Genomic DNA, 19,061 nt, shown 5'->3' on the forward strand with positions numbered 1-19,061 from the left:
CAGGGATGAAGAGGGAGGGAGGGAGATCTGGAGAGGGGTCTTTGCCTTGGACTACTTTAGTCACTGGTCACATCTCCACCTTTAGCCCAAGTGCAGCCTTTGTCACTTTGTCTTCCTCTTCTCTCTCTGCTCTCTCTGTCTTTCGCTGTCCCTCTAAATCTCTCTAAGCTCCATTCATCTTCACACGTCCCGTTTCTCTCTCTGAATCCATCGCTGTATCCTGCTGCGTCTTTCCCCGACCATGTCACCATCCCTTCATCCTCACCTGCTCTCTCTTTCATCTCAGATCTCACACCTGAGTCCCTGCACAGCACATTAGTCTACTGCCAGTGTGTGCATTTGTGTGTCTGTGTGTGATGCTGTGGCTATACTTCCTGCTGGTTTACCATCTGTTGCTCTCGTCAGCTGACTGCACGAACCCGTGCTTCTGACGCCTCTGACCTGCATGTGTGAGCGCGTGTCCGTTTCACTTTAGATAAAAACCACTGTCTGTATAAAAGGAAAACCACAATGTTTCGGCCTCTTCTGTTCTCTAGGTTGACATTCTGAGTCACGCCGAGACAGAGAAACAGAGATGACATCTCCGAGACTGGCTCCAACTCTGGCCTTTCCCACTTGAGTGAAACATGCGGCATCTATACAGGTGCTGCCGGGGCTGATGTGCGACAACAGCAAATGTCAGAGAAAGCCGACGAGGCATGGGGAAGAGAGGGAGAGAGAATAACAGAGAAAGTGCAGAGACAGCAAACATGAGAATCCACTTTTCTTTCTCCATTCTACTTCCCACTCAGTTCAATCTGTCTGTGGCTTTGTGTATCAGTGTGTGCATGTGTGTGTCTGTGAGATGGTCATTGTGCCTAAGAGTAACCCATTGCCCCACCCCCCGCCCCCATCGCCCCCACACACACAGACACACAAACACAATCCCCCATCATCACCACCACCAATGCCAGTATTATAATGACCCCCCATCCCTCCTCCCCACCTCATCATCGTCAGAGCCAGCTGACCTACTTCCTGTCTAGTCTGTCCAGTGGTTGACTGTACACTCATCTGAGTATGTGTGTGTGTGTGTGTGTGTATGTGTGTGTGTGTCTTATCATGATAAGTCAAAACACACAATGAAAAGACGGAAAAATGAGGGGGGGAGCAAGAGGGGAGCAGTACAGATAAAATCATAAAGAGACAGAGGTAGCGCTGAAACAATAATGGGAGTGTACGCTGTAAACAGACAGGTCCAGTCCAGGCATGTCTTGCTTTCCTGAGAACGTCTATGGTGTTTACCATGAGAATGTATGTTGTCATTATGGAAAAAGAAATTCCTTAGCAGCTGGGATTTCCATTTGCTGTAGAGAGAGAACAAAATGACATCTCTGTGGTATATCTTACTTAAACTCTTCATATTATAAAACATATTACCTCTTACTTAAATCTACTTAAGGGTTTGAGTAGATTTAGATTTGGAAAAAAATATTTTAGTCCACACTATCTGACAGTATCATATGTTGTCTTATTTTGGCTTGTTACAACTCTTCATTCAGGCTATATGATGTTTACACTGGGTGAAACATTCAAACCCAAATTTCATTAACTCCATTAAAAGGTTATTTGGGTTTAAAGCTTATAATTACTGGTCAGTGGCTGGTCATGGGGGTTAAAGGGGGTTTTTATGTTACTACCTTAGCCAAAGGAATCTATGAGTGTGCACATACAGGTGTCAAATGATCACTAATGATGAGACTGCTTCATATTCAGATACGTACGGTCTCACATACACGCATACTTTCAGATACGCGACCGTGCCATGTAAAATGCAAATGTATGAGCATGTGCGCGTGTGTCCTTGTAGCCGCTTCTGAGTCACGGTGAGAGACATGCGCTCGAGATCACGCCTCTGAAGGAACAGGACATGCATGGGCTGACTCCCAATAATGTACAAACACTTCCCTCCTCTTCATCTCCTCTCTGTCTGTCTCATTCTCGCTCCCCTCCTCTTTTTCTTTCACCTTTCCATTCTACCTCCCCGCCGGCGAAAACGCGCTACAGTACATACATGTAAAACCCTAGAAGTAATGTTTGTTAGCTACACATCACTCACCTCCTCTGTGAACGTTACTTTTCATGCAGGGGAGGTGGGCAGCGAGATAATGGTAAGAGACAGAGCGGCTGGCAAATAGACAGGGAAGTGCATTCAGTCAGTCAGACAGACAAGATGCTGGAAAAACAGGCGACAAAATTGATGGAGAGAAAGATGAAGAGCATGCGGGTTAGATAGATGAACAGTTGTCATTTAATCAGGGAACAGATAAGCAAAACACAAAGAGAAAGGGACAAGCAAAGAGAGAATAATGGTATAAGAATGGACATGCAGGCGTAATCAAGCAGAGAAGGAAACAGGTGAATTCAAGCAGGCAGACAACAACTGCATTGTGTGTGTGTGTGTGTGTGTGTGTGTGTGTGTGTGTGTGTGAGCGCATGTGTGTGTATGAGATGTGGTTTTGTCGCTCAGAGCGTGAACAGCAGCAAACAGGTCTTTAACTGAAGCCCTTTTCTCATGTGCAGCATGCCTTACTTGTGTGCAGCTGACTATCAGCCCGGCAGACACCCACACATTAAAAGCACACACACACACACACACACACACACACACACACTCAGAATAACACACCATGCCCAGTGAGGCGAAAACATGGGTATCCACGCATAAACACAACTGCAGAAGGGCTGTTTGTGTGTATGTCTGTCCATATATGTGTGTGTGTGTGTGTGTGTGTGTGTGTGTTATGGTTTGCAGCACACACTGGATGAACAAAAGAACTGGCTATTGCAGCATGCGAGGCTTCAGCTTTGATGGAGAACAGGCTACACTGACTACAGGTAGGTTGGCACTCACACACTCACACACACCAACACACAACGAGCATTAAAAACAGCAAGAGGGGAAACTAGTTTACCACTATGGGGGGGGGGGGAGAGAACTCTGCAAAAGATAACAATTTGAGGCTAAAAACAAGGGACAACCTCTCTCACACTTAAGCCTGGACAATCAGCAGTGTGAGAGAAAAATAGGTTAAATTCCACTACTGTCTGAATCAAGGCTGATGGGCCTATAATAGGCTGGCCCAGTGAAAAATAGATACACAAACACCCCTATCCAGGTCAGCAGAATCCCAGCAACAACCTCAATTCAGCATCACTCACACACACACACACACACACACCATCAACATTCCTGTTACTGACATGAATGAAGATATGGCATCAGCAGCGCGAGCCAGATGTCATATTAGTTAAGGTCTATATATAATTTGATCTATAATTTGACACATTGTGACGGCCTGGCTGCCCGTCTCCCACACATCCGCCTCTTGCAGCCTCCTCCTCTGCTCTCCAGCCGGTTGCTATTCATGGAGCGCTGTCAGGTGCAAAGAGAACCAGAAACGCGCGCGCGCACGACACGCACACACCGGTTTGTTTCAGATGAGGCTAAATTTCAAGCTTAAAAAATAAAATTGCAAAAAAAAAAAAAAAGTAAGTCACATCATCTCACCCTCAAAGCGGAAAGGTCGATTTCGTCCAGACTCCGAGCTGGAGAGTCACTCGCCATGATGGAGGACACAAAAAGCCGCTCTCAGTTGCCCGATATCCTGAAACGGCCGTTTGCTGTCACGACTGTGTGGTCTTCTCCTGCTCAGAATCTACTGTCCTCTCTATCTCTCTCTCTCTCTCTCTCTCTCTCTCTCTCTTCTGCACAGTGATGTCTCAGCGAACCGACAAAATAATAACAGTCCTCTTCTGGTCGGCAGCAGGACGTGTCTCGGACCGGGAGCGCACAGCTAGAGCGCGGGGAGGATGGGAAGCAAGAGCGCCGTGCACATCGGTGTCTCCAGGTCCATGTTTGCGGGATGTAGACGGGTACAGAGAAAGGTGAGAGTGCCGTGGAGAGTGGATTGCCGTTACTGCTCGTCTTTGAGCCGCTGCTGTGACAGCCAGTGGATATACAGAGGGAGGGAGAGGGAAGGGCACTGCCTACTGCCTCACCAAACCACGCCTGTTACTGGGCGGGGTTTGGTGAGGCAGCAGCAGGGACCCCCAAACTTTTTCTTGCTAACTGAATTTTGATATAGAGCAGTATCCTTTTGTATGTTGTGTAAAGTAGATATGAGGATATAAAGGTCATCCGTTTTGTTTGTGAGATGATGATACTTAAGCTGAAGCAAAATCTCAGCCACACAGTCAAAATAAAAATATTACATGAGGTTTTATGGTTGTATTGTATTGCATTATGTAGTAAGATGTCTTAAAGGGGTACTCCAATGATTTAGTATTGCACTTCCATAAAGTGTGGGGACTCAAAAGATATAGTGTATATTTTTTTTTTAAAGAATGGTCAAAATTGGAGCAGCAGAGTCTGAAATGTCCTGACTTTTGGTCCCATGTGAAGATCTAAAAGACACTGGATCCTACATCTCCTATACTGCAACTCCATAGATTCTTTCAGTAAACCTTCCATGGCTTTTAATTGCCCTCATCTTCCATACTCCACACTCACAGCGTATATAATGCAGGTTTTCTGTCAAAAATTTGAACTGGAGCCTAACTCAAGATAACTCTGATGGCTTTGGAACCATTTTCACACACTGAGTAGAAATCCTATGATGAGTTAGTTGAAGTTCATACGTAAAATTGGTGGAGTGTCCCTTTAGAAGCTCCCAATCTGACAGACTAGACATAATATAGTACATATTTTCCTGTCTTCACTGTGGATGAGGAAATGACAATTGATAAGAGTAAAAAATAATGATTGAAAACATTCTTATTTTGCAAATCATGAGAGGAAGCTTTTTGAGGATTCCTGGATTCATAATCTCACTTAAGGAACCACTAGAGCTGCCTGAGCGCAAGCAATCAGCATACATATATTATGAGTGTTTCAGATTATGCATCTGGCATTTGGGGGTACTGTGGATATATGAATTATAACACTGCACATTACAGAGCTATTCAGTCGTTTTTGGGAGTTCATAAACTTATACCAGCTCTGGCCATTAGTGGTGATATTGGATAGGAACTTCCAAATGTCAAACATAAATGTGAGATGATTCAAGTTTGGAAGTTTGGAACAGACGCGTGAGTATGCCTGACCAGGTGCTCACTGAAAGATTTCTAACTAAGACATTTTGCATGAGAAAACAACATAATATAAGAATCCATTAACTTGGAAGTGATTGCTGACGTCTTCACTTCCAATTAAATAAATCCAGTGTTGAGTATAATTTGGCACCTGACAGGAGAAAATGTTGTGGCTCGTTCTACACATTGAAAAAAAGTTGCGCAAGTCTTCTTTGGAATATCTTATAGGCAGTTATTAAATCCTTTTCATGCCTGACCTTGTATTATTTTCCAAAACAGATTACAGTGTACTGTTCATAATGCCAAGCACAAACTGTTAACTGCTAATTAAGAATATATTGTCTGATAAAAAAAAAAAAAACAAAAACAACAACAACTACATTGTGGTGCCTTTTATGAAGCATCATTTATCCAAAGATCTCTGTGTACATAGTTACGTTCAGGTATATTACCATTAACTATAGAAACAGGCAGGTTTACTGGTCTCCCTGAAGAGAAAAGACTGTTTGATATGTGAATTAGATGAAACTGAGGACAAAATCAATTTTATCACGTTTTATTGCTCCTTAAATGGATATATCATACACTATTTATTAGAATGTCCTCAATAGGCAGTTATTAAATCCTTTTAATGCCTCTTGTGAGAAAACAAAACATATATTTCAACTGAAAGCCACAGTGACACTGTCTTTCTTTGAAAGATGTTTTTCCTTAGAATCTTTCTCACACCTGAGTGAGCAAGCAACCGAGATTATTAAGGATTAAGGATTTGACAGGCGTTAACAAAGTTGAGCACATCAGCTCTTGTGACAAGGAGGAGGGCAGCCAAATTATGAGCTATTTTCATGGCAATCAAAAGTGCTTGAAGGGTTCTGCTTGAGCAGCTCTGCTCTCAGGTGCGGTTTATTGTCCTGGGATTCCCCCTTTGACTTCCGGGTGCTCATTAAGCTTCCCCTTGTCCTCTATGTCATGAGAACAAGTATATTTAAATGTCAGAAACCCAACGACTTTGGCAGAGCTAACTGACTACAACACTAGGGGAAAAAATAGTTTGATTATTTTATGTAAAACCTTATTTAATGGGAATCAGTGGTTTCATGCTTGTTGAAAATTGCCTGTTGTATGCACTACAATTTAAGCAGCAAAATACAATACCATCATTCTATTACTTCATAATTCTAATACTTGTTTTATAAAACCAGTGGGTTTATTTATTTAACCCTAACCTTCAGTGTAGTGCTTCTTATTCCCATTTCTATCTACTGCAAACTTGAAAACATCTCCTGCAGTTAGCACAGTATGTGCCTCTCACATAGTTGTTGATTTGCATTGATTACATTCATATCACAGAGTTGAGCATCTGATTCTCTAAGAAAAAAAGAGAAAAGCTTAACTTTGACAACACCTAACATTCTTAACTTGTTTCCCAAGATGCAACTGAACTAAACAAAAAAAAAATGGAAATAACATCTCCATGCTAATTTTACAAAGCAAGAAAAAAATATGTTATTATACCAAAATGGTACAAAATGAAACTGTTGTTTCAGTCAGCAGTCACTGTTGAATACCATCTTTGTTTGACTGAACGGTCAAGAACTTGGAAAACAGGTTAAACATCTTCATTGTCTAATAAACCCAAACCTTTTTGTTTGCGTGCAGTTGACAAATGACTTGTTTTTAAAATAGTTTAATTTGTATTTGTCTTTTAGAAAGATGTGTAGATATGGGACTCAATTCCCGTGAGAACCAACAACTTGGTGTTGCCTTGCATTATGACAAGCTCCAATCACAAGTTATGACGTGACTACTGTTATTGTTTCCAATGACGAAAAACTGAAATTCCATAGATAATTTTATTTGTAGACATTTAAATTATGAGTTACATTGTGTTAAATGAACAGATAGAAATTAGAAATATACTTTCAACTGTACAAAAAGGTATTGTACATAAACAATGGAAGCAAGAGCAGATAAATTGAAGATTTAGGGGTAAATACAAATGACAGAAAAGAAACGGAGCTTGATGATTATGCAGAAGAAACAGTGGCTTAATTACAAATCCACAACCATCCATACAACTGTGCCATACATTTAAAAAAAAAACAAATGTTTACAGAAAGTTAAATGGTTTCTCTTCCATAAATAATACATTGACAAATACAGCAAGGGTAAACAATACAGGGTGTGTTGTCAAAAGTATCGAAAAGCAGAAGTTTTTCATCTTTGTAGGAACAAAGTCCATGATCTTTCCAAACATTATCACTTCAGCTAACATTTTTCCATTTCCTGGTCCCATTCAACAAATCAATATTTTAGTATCAGATCCTGGACAATGCAGTTATTGTCTGCTTGTATTTAATAACTGATTCACATGTTGAGTGTGTGACGTGGACAACAAAGAACAACTAAAAGGTTTGTGGCCCTTTCGTGACAAAACATTTCTTCCAGGATTTCTGCCAAACGAAACCATTTACCTTGATGATTCACTGAATTCCTCCCTCAGACACGTCCGCCTCCAGCCTTTATTGTTTCATAACCTTGATGAAGATTTTTAATCAATTATTTGCTGTAACATTATATGTGGTTATCAAATATTACTGAGAATAATTAGAGTTAGGAGTGGTTCTTTGACTTCACATTAAAAGGGAGCCGCTGATGAAAGATACTGTGACATATATTAAAAATCAATCAACACAGAGTTCATACATTCACACATACAAAATACATCAATTGCCTGATAGGTCACCTTCCACAAGAATCCTTAGAAAAGTTTAATTAATTTCATTAGAGGGAGCAGCCTCTTCTCAGAAATATGCTGAATTACAGATCTTTTCTTTTCTTTTTTTTTTTTCTTTTTATGAAACGCTTTGAGGAGGAATTTTATTTTCACTCTGAGAAAAACGCTCCAACACACACACGCACACACACGAAAACACAATTGGAACTGCCTGGAAACAAGAAACAAGCAATTACAAACTGGATTTTTACATGACAACTTTGCCATTAGCATCAGTTGTATGCTGTGTGGAAAATCTAGTTTTCAGAATTGTTTCGACAACCAAACCAAGAGAAACCATTGGGAGAACTGAAAGTCCGAATCTCAGACTGTACACACTGTACTTTTAAGAAACTAGCACCATCTGTTGAGCAAAGAGGAAATTACTTCTCAGAATTTACAGGCAGATTGTCTCATCCAGCCTTTAATGTTGGCCACTGGCACTAACATTTTTCCACTTTGTAATTATTTTCAGCTCACACTTTCTGCACGGATATGATGAGTTGAATTAGCTTTTGTACCAGTCCACAATGTTCACTTTGATTCAGCTTGATTTCAGCAATATGTAAGGGTTAGATCTCATGTCACAAAACACTTTTGACAGTTTTTCAGAGCGGAGGTGTGATTGGTACATGCATCATGGCAATCATGTTAAGAAAATTTGAGCATAGTTAGTAAATCATGCGCCACTGTTGATCCAGTTACAGTATATCGTCTGTGTGCATGTACCACAGTGAACAGCAAGCACATATTTTAGATTTGTTGTACAGAAACGATACAAAGATACATCTTAGATAACTAGCATTTAAACTCAGAGAATTTCTCTAAAGCAGCACATACGCAGGCTAAACAACTCATAAACAGCCTACATAGCATGAATGCACCTTAAGAGCGTACATCACAATCTCACTAGATCACATGCATCACCATCTCTGTGTGTTTTGTTATATCTTTAACCTGGAGTTTAATATTGTTGTTGAAAACTTTTACTTCTGCATCACCCTGGTCCCATAGAAATCTTCTGTCTTTTGAGCTTTTCCTGCAGTCCAAAAGCGTCCAGAGTTGAGTTTGATTCCCAAAACCCCCACGTCCATGTGCCTGTTCATCTCCACAGTTAGAATTCAGACATTGTTGTTGTCCTCAAGTGTAATGTCTATGTGTTCTTCATACATACAAAAACGTAGTGTTTATCCTGACAAGTTGTAACTACTGTTTAGTGTTGTTCAGTAGCGACAGATTTAAGAGATTTGTCAATGCCCAGCAGTCATATCAACCCAGAGGAGAGCTGTAAACCTACCTCTCATCTCTGGATTATGTAAATCAAAGGCAATCTCTTGCAAATCCAATATCACACATTCGCTGACGATCACAATCCAGAGACTTCTCTCAAAAAACAGTCAAATTCGGATGTGTGAGTAGATGGCAGTGAGTTTCACATCCTTTATGTCCAGATCTCAGTTGGGACCATGGCCTCTTTTGTTCCAACAGAGGGCATGAGGTTATGTTCAGACAGGAAGTCTAGAGGAAACTGGACCAGGAAGCCTCGGATTTTGCGCAGCTCCTCTTGAGCACGGGCCAGGTCAATCTGAGCCAAACCTGGTTTGGATTGGTACTGCTCGAGCTCAGACATGTTCCTCACCAGGGACGAAGGAAGGCAGCGAAATACCTGCAAGAAAACAGACATTTGTACTGCAAACATACTGCTGTCTTTAACTGAAACTCTTGTCTTTCTTGCGATGGCAGTGAAAATCAGTCTGTCTGCCCATTACTTGGGTTTAGACTGAAATATCTCATCAACTATTTTGCCATGATATTCAACACCAACTAGTGTGGCGAGGTTTAGCTCAACCTTCAGTTCAGTTCAAAGTATAGTTGAGGCTAAATATAGCTGAGGCTGATGAAAGTTGAACCAGGTTTCTGAGTCTGAGATGTCACAGAAAGGCCACTTTACAGACGATAAAACCTTTAGATTTAGGTAACATCACGGCAATACATTTCAGGCCCCAGTAGCATCTAAGGATAGTCTAAGGATTTTCATTTTTTTCATTGTGTAATGACAATTATAGCCTCAAGGAGGAGCTAACATTGGTATGTAGACTATTAGTCTTGTAGAATTTATATGATGTGAATATACCAAAATAAAAAACAAATACAGATTTCAACTTAACCTTATGCCAGACCCTTGGAGAATCATAACTTTGCTTTCCCACATTTATCATCTAATATTATACCAGCTTACACACTTTTAAAAATAGATCTGTAAATGAAGTTATGCTACTAAAATGTTTTACCTCCATCTAACACACATGTTCATTTCTCAACCTACAGTAATTGTCCCCATGTAAAGATTAACCATCATGTTCATACTACCTTCTCATAAATGGTGGCATTGCGGCCAGCTGTACTCATCCAAACGTCCTTGTAGAAGCGATCACTGATGGGGTCAGACAGGTCAATGCTGGTGTCAGTGTGACCTCCAAGAATAGTCCTGTTCAGAGAGAGAGAGAGAGAGAGAGAAAGCGAGACAAATGTTGCTTTGCTTGTAGAATTTGACCGGAAATGTTTCCATCATATGAAGCCCCTTCTCTAAAACGTCTTGTTTTTTTCCCCCTCACGTACCTGAAGCATTCCAGGCGCAGCTGAAGCGCATAGGGTCCAGCTTCAAATTCTTCTCCGTCCATCACAGAGGCAACTCTTTCAGAATCCTCAACAATCACTGCAACCTCACTGTCGCGTTTACCCAGCATGCTTCTGTCGTTGATGTTAGCAGAACCTGGAACAAACACACAAAACAGTGGATGAACACTGAATCTCTGCATTTTATATGTCTTGCTGATGTGGACATTACCTCTTAGTTATGCTATAAATAATTAGTAATTAAATTTGGAAGAATTAGAATCAGAGAGAATTTTTAGCCATTTTTTGTGTTGATTGTTGTTGAGATTCTGCGTGAGTGTGAGCTGCACCTTATCAGCCAGCAGGTGGCACAACAGAGCTATGTTGCAGCACAAAAGTATTTGTATGTGTTTGTTGTAGCAGCACACATGGTGACAGAAAAAGAAAGCCAGATTTTTTGATTTATCACATTTTGATGGTGTCAGTGCAGAGTGGTTAGTTGCCTCAAATAACAGTCAGTGAAGGCAACATAACAAAAGAGAGACAGAAGGTGAGAGAGCAGATCAAGGACAGACTAACCGATGATGACTGTGTTGTCGTCAGCGATGAGCATCTTGCTGTGGACGTAGATGAGCTCTGTGACCAGGCGTCCCTCCAGCTCACAGTGAGTCCGTAGACCAGCGAAGGAGATGTAGTTCATCCACTGGTCGTCCACTGGGAAACAGAGGAGAGGGGAACATTAGCATTTTTCCAACTCCAACCTTAATATCATGTACCAAAACAACTGATGTTTATTTTTGTACTTACTCTCCCTTTTCAGCTGGGAGATGATGGAGTATTCTCCTCTGATCATGGTTCTTCAAAGACAGGGGTCAAAAACTCATCAAAAAGCACACCCAGATATGAATACAAATTATATTTCCACATCTGCTTCTGCTTTCTCATTTCCTTTCACTCTTCCTCTTTCAATATAAAAGTCAAGTGACATGTGGTTTACCTGTAGTTGAAGTGCATGACAGCCTGGATGGCGTTCCCTCCTCCTGTTGTGATGTCTCCCTCAAAGCCAGGAAGCAGAGGGGTGACCACATACACACGGTACTTTTTACCCTCCCTGTGAGCAAACACACATCAGTCACACTCAGACACATGAAGACTACCAGTGTTAAGCTGTGAAAAGCAGAAGTAGAAGAGCTAAAAAGACTCAGAAAAGAGGTTTAAATAAAGGGAAGTACTTGTGTGCTCTGATGATCCTTTCGATGATAGCATCTCCAATCTTGTTATAGACCGTCCTGTTGTCTGCACAGCTGATGAAGAACTGGTTCTGAGCAGAGGGGGTAGGACACAAACCCCGAAGAGAGAAAATCAGAATGCTTATCAGTCTCAGGCCTTGTTTTCTCAAGTACAATATAAAGTTTCTATGCTACAGAGTAATGAGGCTTTTCATTTCACAATGAGTTAGTCAGTAAGTACACTCGCACTGACAGAATAATTACACACATCAAAGCCAGTCTCAATGGAGGTATCTCATTACTGATTTTATTAACAAATGACTGCAGCACTGACAAATATACACAAGCAATTTTCCCCAAAACTGAATGCTGCTATGAAATAAACCTTTCATAACAATTTCATATTACAGTATTATACTTTTATTCTCACATCCTGTCCTCACTGCAGGTTTACCTCTATGTAGATGTAGTGTTTGCTCTTGGCGATGACTTGGATGTAGGCATTATGGATGGACTCCTCGTGGTACTTTATGCCCGCTGACCAGTCAGCTGCTGACCGCAATACCTTATACATAAAGACATAGGATTATTATAACAGTACTTTTTAAAAGTGGCAGCATCTTGCACCCATTTCATGGCAGTTATACCCTTATGATGTGTGTTGTTAGTCTTCACCAATACAGCGTGCATCGATAAGAGCGAAATGTAGGAGAAATTAGGTGACAAAGTGATTCAAAAGTCATTTTTATGTACTTCAAACTGCATCATTCTTGAAACACCTATAATTCTATATTTTTAAGTCTTGAACAGACAAAAGGATGGCTTAACTTTCACAATTATTATTTTTTGCCTTTGCTATATTTGTCAGTTCTTGTTCAAGTAAGGTGTTCAAAACTATGCCTCAACAGACATAATAAAGCATGTTTGGTTGTGTATTATGTGAATTATCAGCATTGTGTGAATGTTTTTCAGCAGTCATGCAGCTTGCTTAAATGTACCTATACAATAAAATACAATAACTACTGACTAGTCAATAATCATTTTAAGACAATACCAAACACTGATTTTAAAAAACTTGGCATACATCTAAATATTTAGTGTACATAATTCTGTAAGGACATTGACTTTGCTGCAAATAAAAAGGCTATGTAATGTCAAAAGGACAAAAATAAAGAAAAAGACCCTCCCCCAAATCATTGTGTATTATTAGTGCTAGTTATAATAAATCCAAATTGAGTTGTACAACGTCTTTAAAAGAGGTGTCAGTTCAAAAACACAATGGACTTATGACTTATGATCCTCCTGCACTTCTTATTTTAGTCAAGCATTTCACTCAAGGGTCAGTTCCTTTCAGCTAAAAAACCTCAAGTGTCAATCGCAAGTTCAAACTTTTGTAGTTATACAACATTTTGGCCCATGGAGAGTTTTTCAATGCTCACTCTCTTTTATCTCTTTCCAGCAGCGCTTGCAGACGTGCAGGAAAGTGGGAGTTTATACAGTGTGTGTATTTGTGTATTCTCTATCATTTTCTACCAGTGGTTCCTTTTAGGTTTGTTTCACAGTTGGCTTCCCCCCCCCCCAGTTTCTTTTTTTGTATAATTACAAATACAAAACCCCTAATTTTGTTGTTTTGTGAGTGCAAGTGGGTAAAAATGGTACTCGGTGTGCTCTCTTACCTGTACTTTGGCATTAACACAATCAGGGACTTGGTATCTGAGCTCACTGGCACTGGAGTGAGACTTGGGCAGCAGGAATGGATAAGACAAAGAGCGATACTTCGGCTTCATGATCTGTAGGGGAGGTAGTCGGAGAAAGTGGGGGAATGAGAGGGTAAATATGGAGTCTGGGAGAAGAGGAATGGAAAAGAGTAAAAACAAGAGAACCAGAGGGAAAAAGCTGGTGCCATGGAAAGCATTAGTGTGAGGATTAAGGTATTTTTTCCACTGTTCTAGCCAGACCATGATTTAGCCAGGTTAGTGTTAATTATCCTGTTTATAAATGTGCGTGTGAATGGGTGCAGTGAGGTTGTGGTGAACAAAAAAGCAGACAACCTCCAGTCAATAATTATCTTATGACAATAAATTCCAACATGCTGTCAGTAATAATTAAATAGATTTATGACCATTATAACAACTCATTCAATTACAGTTTGCCATTACTTTCTTCAACTACAAATATGAATAAGCATTAGAAATATTAGTAAAGAAATTGAGATAATATCAGTTTGAAAAAGTGATTAAATATTACCAACGATAAAAATTCAGATTAAATGAGTTTAGCGAGTTTAATCTGGCATTACATCCCTGTATGTGTTTGTTCATGAAAATACGTCACAGTGCCTTAGTGAAGTTCCAGCGCTGAATGAAGTGTCTGGCCACATCCCGGGCAGCTCTACCATGAACCACTGAGGCGATGTCATGCCAAGGCATCCTGGGAGTGGTGTACCTGTTGATAAAGTCTGCACAGAGCAGAAGGAAGCCAGTGAGGATAAGAAAAGGGTGGACATTAAAACAGTGTGGCAAGCAAAGAGATGAAAGAAAGGACACAGAGGAATAAAAAGATCCATTGGGATAAGATGAAAAAGGCACAGAAAAACATAGAAGGAGAGAAGATGGAAGAGTTTGGTAAAGAGGGGAAGAGAAAAAAAAACAGTTCCAGTCCACATTAGTTTTCCAGATGACTATTTGTTTCCATCAAAATTGTGTCAGGAAAAAATCATGAGTCCAGGATTAATGTTAAGTAGGGGTTTGCATGCTGAAAAGAACTTTGGACCTTGCAGTAAGAGGAACTTTTTAAAATAAGTTTGTGTGTGAGTGCGTGCAACTGACCATCGAAAGGTTTTTCGAGCTGAATCCAGTCCCTGTAGACAAAGTTGCAGTAGTCTTTTCCATGCCAGAAGCGAGTGTTGCCCTGTAATTCTCCAACACCTGTCTTTAGGCTTTTCACTGAACCACTCCCTACACACACAACCACACACAGAGAATTATTATTTAGAAAATTATCATGTTTTTATTAGATAAAACTTTGTGTTTAAGCATAATTTAAATGTCTCTCTTTATACTGCTAATGCCTCCTACACAGAAATATAGCGATATCAACCTCAACTCATATTTCAACATTCTCAGTCTTATTCTCTCATTTTCTCTCTCTTTCTTCACACCTGCGCTGTCGACACTGGTGACGCTGTCTGCTTGCTGCAGGGTGTGTTTGTGCAGGTGTCTGTACAGACTGAAGCGAGCCTTCCTACTGCGACCAATTCCCTTCAGCTTGGGCAAGTCCACTGGATCACTGGGTGCGGTGCCTCGTCCATTGCTCTGGCAGATGCCATCAACAGAGGACACGCCCTTACTGGATGGAGTGTTGGTGGAGCCAGCCTGGGGTCATGAAAACAAAAGAGGACACACTCTGAGCTGTGAGTTTATTAGCCATGTTCATGTGTTTCAACCACAGGAACTTTCCCTTTCCCTTTGAGAAACTCAGTTCCTCTCCCTGCATTTCCACTGAAGGGACCAGGGTCTAAATTAAGTTCCAGGGAGATTGTTTTAACGCCCCAAAAAGTCCCTGCTTGAGGGGTGGGTGGGTAGGTGGGGTGGAGTGGTACTTCTCAGGAGCTTTAGGGGCAGGGTTTGCAAGGAGGACTGTCGCTGATTGGTCAAACACACACAGCGTGGCTGCTTTGACTTATGTGCCACTTCATTCACAGAACAAGGAAGTATGGTGCTCTAGTATTGATTTAGGACCAGTTTAGTATGAGGGGGAGACATTTCTCTTTGTTTGTTAACTTGAAAAGTAAAGTAAGGCATTGTTGTCGGCTTCCCGCCTTGTTTTAAAGAAAGGGTGAGAGAAAAAGGGAGAGAGCGCTAGCGAGCTGAGAGCACCAGCGAGCTAGATAAAGAGTGAATGGAGAGAGAGAGCAGCGGTAGCGAAAACAAAGCAGTGAATCAAAGAAATAAAACATTTTCTGATTGTTTCATAGCGATTACGTTCTAAAGCACAAATAAGACCATCAAACACCCAACAGATGATATACTGTGGAGACAGACGCTCAAGTTTCAGTTTCATTTTCCTCTTTTGTATTTCTGCTTTTCATTCATTCATTCATTAGTCTACATCCAACTCATGTAAATTCAAAGAACAGGACAAATCTGTGTTGTTATTTCCTCATGTGTTAATGCTGCCATCATTTTTAAATTGCTCATGGATCTAATTTGCACGATGTACCTGGTTCCTCAGATGCAGTAGAAATGCAAACAGGACTGCACTACAGGGACTTTAAGTTCCAAGTTTAGTCCCCGTGATTAGTTCCCCTAGTTCCAAAGTACCTGGAACTTTTGGTCGAAAAGGCTTAGGTACACCTACAGCAGCTAAAACTAATGCAGTCTATTACAACAGCCCTGCGGGAAGGTTATAGGTCACTTTTCAGTTTTTGTTGAAACTGTCGTTGATTCAACTTTATCCTAATTTTGGAGGGTGTCATTTGTGGTGATGTTGAATTGTACTGCATTATATTGAGAATTGTTTCTAATATTACATCTGTGCACATTGATAAAAAATAACAAAGGGCAGGCTAATAAAGGCAGGTTAAAAAGACAATGGGGTGTATTTTATTGTGTGTCTGTGTAGCTTGTAATTCTATCTTTGTGAGAATCTGTTTGAGTTTTGCTTCCCAGAACTAATCAACAATCCTCCCAAAATCTAGCAGGTACTCAGGGTCAACTCCACAAAACATGAGCATGACTGTGCAACCAATTTTAATATGCAATCTTGGTTCATCCTCATGAACAGAAGAGCATGAAGTAGTACATTTGTAGTCAGATTTTAATGGAAATATTATGGCATTTTGATTTTTTTTCACTACAATAAAGCTCAGGGTTCACCAAAATATAAGAATTTATTCTCTAGGGACATTGATATCTGTTGTGGGCCATGTCATAGACCAAAGTGTTAATTTAGACCTGACGGTGGTGAGAGTCAACCTTCAATGCATCATTAGGCCCTGCTGGGAAATTTATCTACTAAACTTGTACATTATGAAGATGGATTAGGCTTTTATTGGATTAAGGGGAGGGAAAAACTTACATTGAATTTCCGTGCTGATACTTTAGAATGCTGATGTGTGTATGAGGGTGTACAAGTGTGTGTTTGTATGCGTCATTAAATTGAAGAAGCCAAAGTAATAACAGGTGCTCTGTAAGAGTCTGCTCTTAATATTCTGTATTTATGCGCATAAACAATCACCGCAGGATGCCACTGAGGGTACATGCAGTGCTACTTCTTCATTCCCTCCTGTGCCACTGTGTGAGTGTGAATGCAATCATTTTCTCCTTTTCCTCTGCTCTCCTCCTTTTCCCCATATTTGAACTATTTGTCAAATCAGATGGTAAGAATCACATTGCCTATAACTCCAAACTGTGGACACGACATTTGTGTGTGTGCATGTGTGTGTGTGTGTGTGTGTTGTGTTCTATCTGACCTGCTCCAGGGCCACGGAGCGTGTCACACTGCCAACATCTGTCAGCCGATGCTCTCTGTCGTCCCAGCGACCATACGCGAGGTCGATCCCGCCGACGAAGGCCACTGATTGGTCAATGATGACGATCTTCTCATGATGTGCCCACAGATAGACGGAGGAAGAGACGTGGTCTGGATGACGCATCACCTGGACCACAAACACATAAAACACAGCACATATAAATTCAGACATTAATGCAAAAGGCACAAATATATTGATATTTCTTAACTTGTGACATGTCCCTTTATATTCTTTTTTGCAACAAGCATACTGCAACCTCTTTCTACTCATAATCCTTCAGTTACCTTGATGTTGGGGTGCAGGTGCATGAGGGTCCTCTTGCTGTAGCCCGAGTTAATGCCCAGGGCGAGCTCCACCTCTTTATATAACATCACAAAGATCCGCACTCCCTGTGTCTGTGGACAGACAGAAAGGAATATAAAAAAAAGCATTATAAAAAACATACTTCTTGCATTCACACCTGGAAGCTGCCCAGTACAACCCCAGTCTGATCTGCCAGTCACTGAGCAGCTCCACTGGAGGGCTTGCTCAAGAGCACCTCAGTGGTGCTGTTTCACTTTCCCCACCCAGATTTATCCTGGCAGTCCAGGGATTGAACTGACGACCTTCTGGTCAGGAGCTAAAGTCTTCTCATGAGTATAGAGTCTACAGTCCTCATTCTATGCCTATGGGTCATTTCGCTGCCATAATTTAGGCAATTTAGTGCAGACTTACTGCTTTGCGTTTAAGGATACAGTCCAGCCTCCACCTGTTGCCTTCCACCACAGGTCTCTTCAGGAAGATCTCTGGACTCAACCTGAGCAAGGGAGACAGAAACAGACACAGAGAAAGACAGAAGCATAGAGAGGGAGAGGTAGATGAAGAGAGAAAATTAAATATTCCTTTCAGGCACAAACAATAAAAAAACATTAAAAGCAGAAGAAAATAAATGTTTATATTCATCCATCAGAGCTGCTAACATATTTTATATACTCTACATATGACAGACATGACATAATGATAAACTCTCATGAGTCACTCACTTTGGCATCCTGAGCTTACACGTCTACAATGCCATTGCCTCACATTACACAGGCTGACACCTCATTGGACTGCCACAGACCATAAGCCCAGTGATTACTGCCTTAGAACACAGGGATTTCAGCCACGTCAAACTGTTGCACATTTGGCTCTGAGGCACCATAAACTACTATGTTTGAAATGACACTGACAAAAATATTATAACTGTGGCAGTAGAGACAAATAGAGTGTGTATTCCCCATTAGAAAACTTCATACAAATGATAATAGAGGATCAGAAAGGCAAAACAGTGATTAAATGGAACTTCAGATGAAATACAGACAAGGATAAGTTTCCTAACTTTGCAAAGCAGTTGAGCCGGTTATTGATTAGATTAGATTTGCATCTTTGCTATACCGTGTGCCTGGTTACTGTACCCTCAGAGTGCAATAAAGTTTAGAGCACAAGAGTGACTGTCATTTGAAAACATGAGATAAATTAGATTTTTCTTTGTTTTCAAGAGAAATTGTGTTGCTTAATTCTTTAAAATTACATAATATCCTTGTGGTACGTGCAAAACAACACACACATTAGAAAACAGTGCAGTGTGCTCTTTCAGACATCTGATACAGTAGGTCAGATAATCGTTTATCACATGAGGATCATATGTAAAAAGAAAAGTGGAGTAAAATAAGAAGAGACACAGACAGACAAAGGGGCGTGTAGCAGAAGTGTAAACGGATACAGGGACTGTATCTTTCTGTCAGTGTATTTC

At 40.7% G+C, this 19,061-nt stretch overlaps 2 protein-coding genes across 5 annotated transcripts in view; both read right to left on the reverse strand.

Annotated features, from left to right (window-relative positions):
* tnika (TRAF2 and NCK interacting kinase a) overlaps positions 1-4,035 on the reverse strand; it is a 62,139-nt gene extending 58,104 nt beyond the window's left edge. For 2 of the 4 annotated variants that reach the window (XM_042387963.1, XM_042387962.1), the window contains exon 1: positions 3,551-4,032. In XM_042387963.1, coding sequence (XP_042243897.1) covers positions 3,551-3,607 — 57 coding nt within the window. In that variant the 5' untranslated portion in view covers positions 3,608-4,032. Of the gene's footprint in view, positions 1-3,550 lie in introns of all 4 variants that reach the window. The other 2 variants (XM_042387960.1, XM_042387961.1) reach the window with 2 other exon arrangements.
* A 2,978-nt stretch (positions 4,036-7,013) lies between these two features.
* pld1a (phospholipase D1a) overlaps positions 7,014-19,061 on the reverse strand; it is a 33,303-nt gene continuing 21,255 nt past the window's right edge. The window contains exons 12-26 of the mRNA XM_042389162.1: positions 18,002-18,083; positions 17,572-17,682; positions 17,228-17,413; positions 14,915-15,128; positions 14,583-14,711; positions 14,094-14,212; positions 13,431-13,544; positions 12,209-12,319; positions 11,758-11,846; positions 11,523-11,636; positions 11,333-11,382; positions 11,105-11,239; positions 10,529-10,682; positions 10,280-10,397; positions 7,014-9,575 (exon numbers count right to left, since the gene is read on the reverse strand). Coding sequence (XP_042245096.1) covers positions 9,351-9,575; positions 10,280-10,397; positions 10,529-10,682; positions 11,105-11,239; positions 11,333-11,382; positions 11,523-11,636; positions 11,758-11,846; positions 12,209-12,319; positions 13,431-13,544; positions 14,094-14,212; positions 14,583-14,711; positions 14,915-15,128; positions 17,228-17,413; positions 17,572-17,682; positions 18,002-18,083 — 1,951 coding nt within the window. The 3' untranslated portion in view covers positions 7,014-9,350. The remainder of the gene's footprint in view (positions 9,576-10,279; positions 10,398-10,528; positions 10,683-11,104; positions 11,240-11,332; positions 11,383-11,522; positions 11,637-11,757; positions 11,847-12,208; positions 12,320-13,430; positions 13,545-14,093; positions 14,213-14,582; positions 14,712-14,914; positions 15,129-17,227; positions 17,414-17,571; positions 17,683-18,001; positions 18,084-19,061) is intronic.

This window comes from Thunnus maccoyii, chromosome 16 (genome assembly GCF_910596095.1).
Source record: "Thunnus maccoyii chromosome 16, fThuMac1.1, whole genome shotgun sequence".
Lineage (NCBI taxonomy): Eukaryota > Metazoa > Chordata > Actinopteri > Scombriformes > Scombridae > Thunnus > Thunnus maccoyii.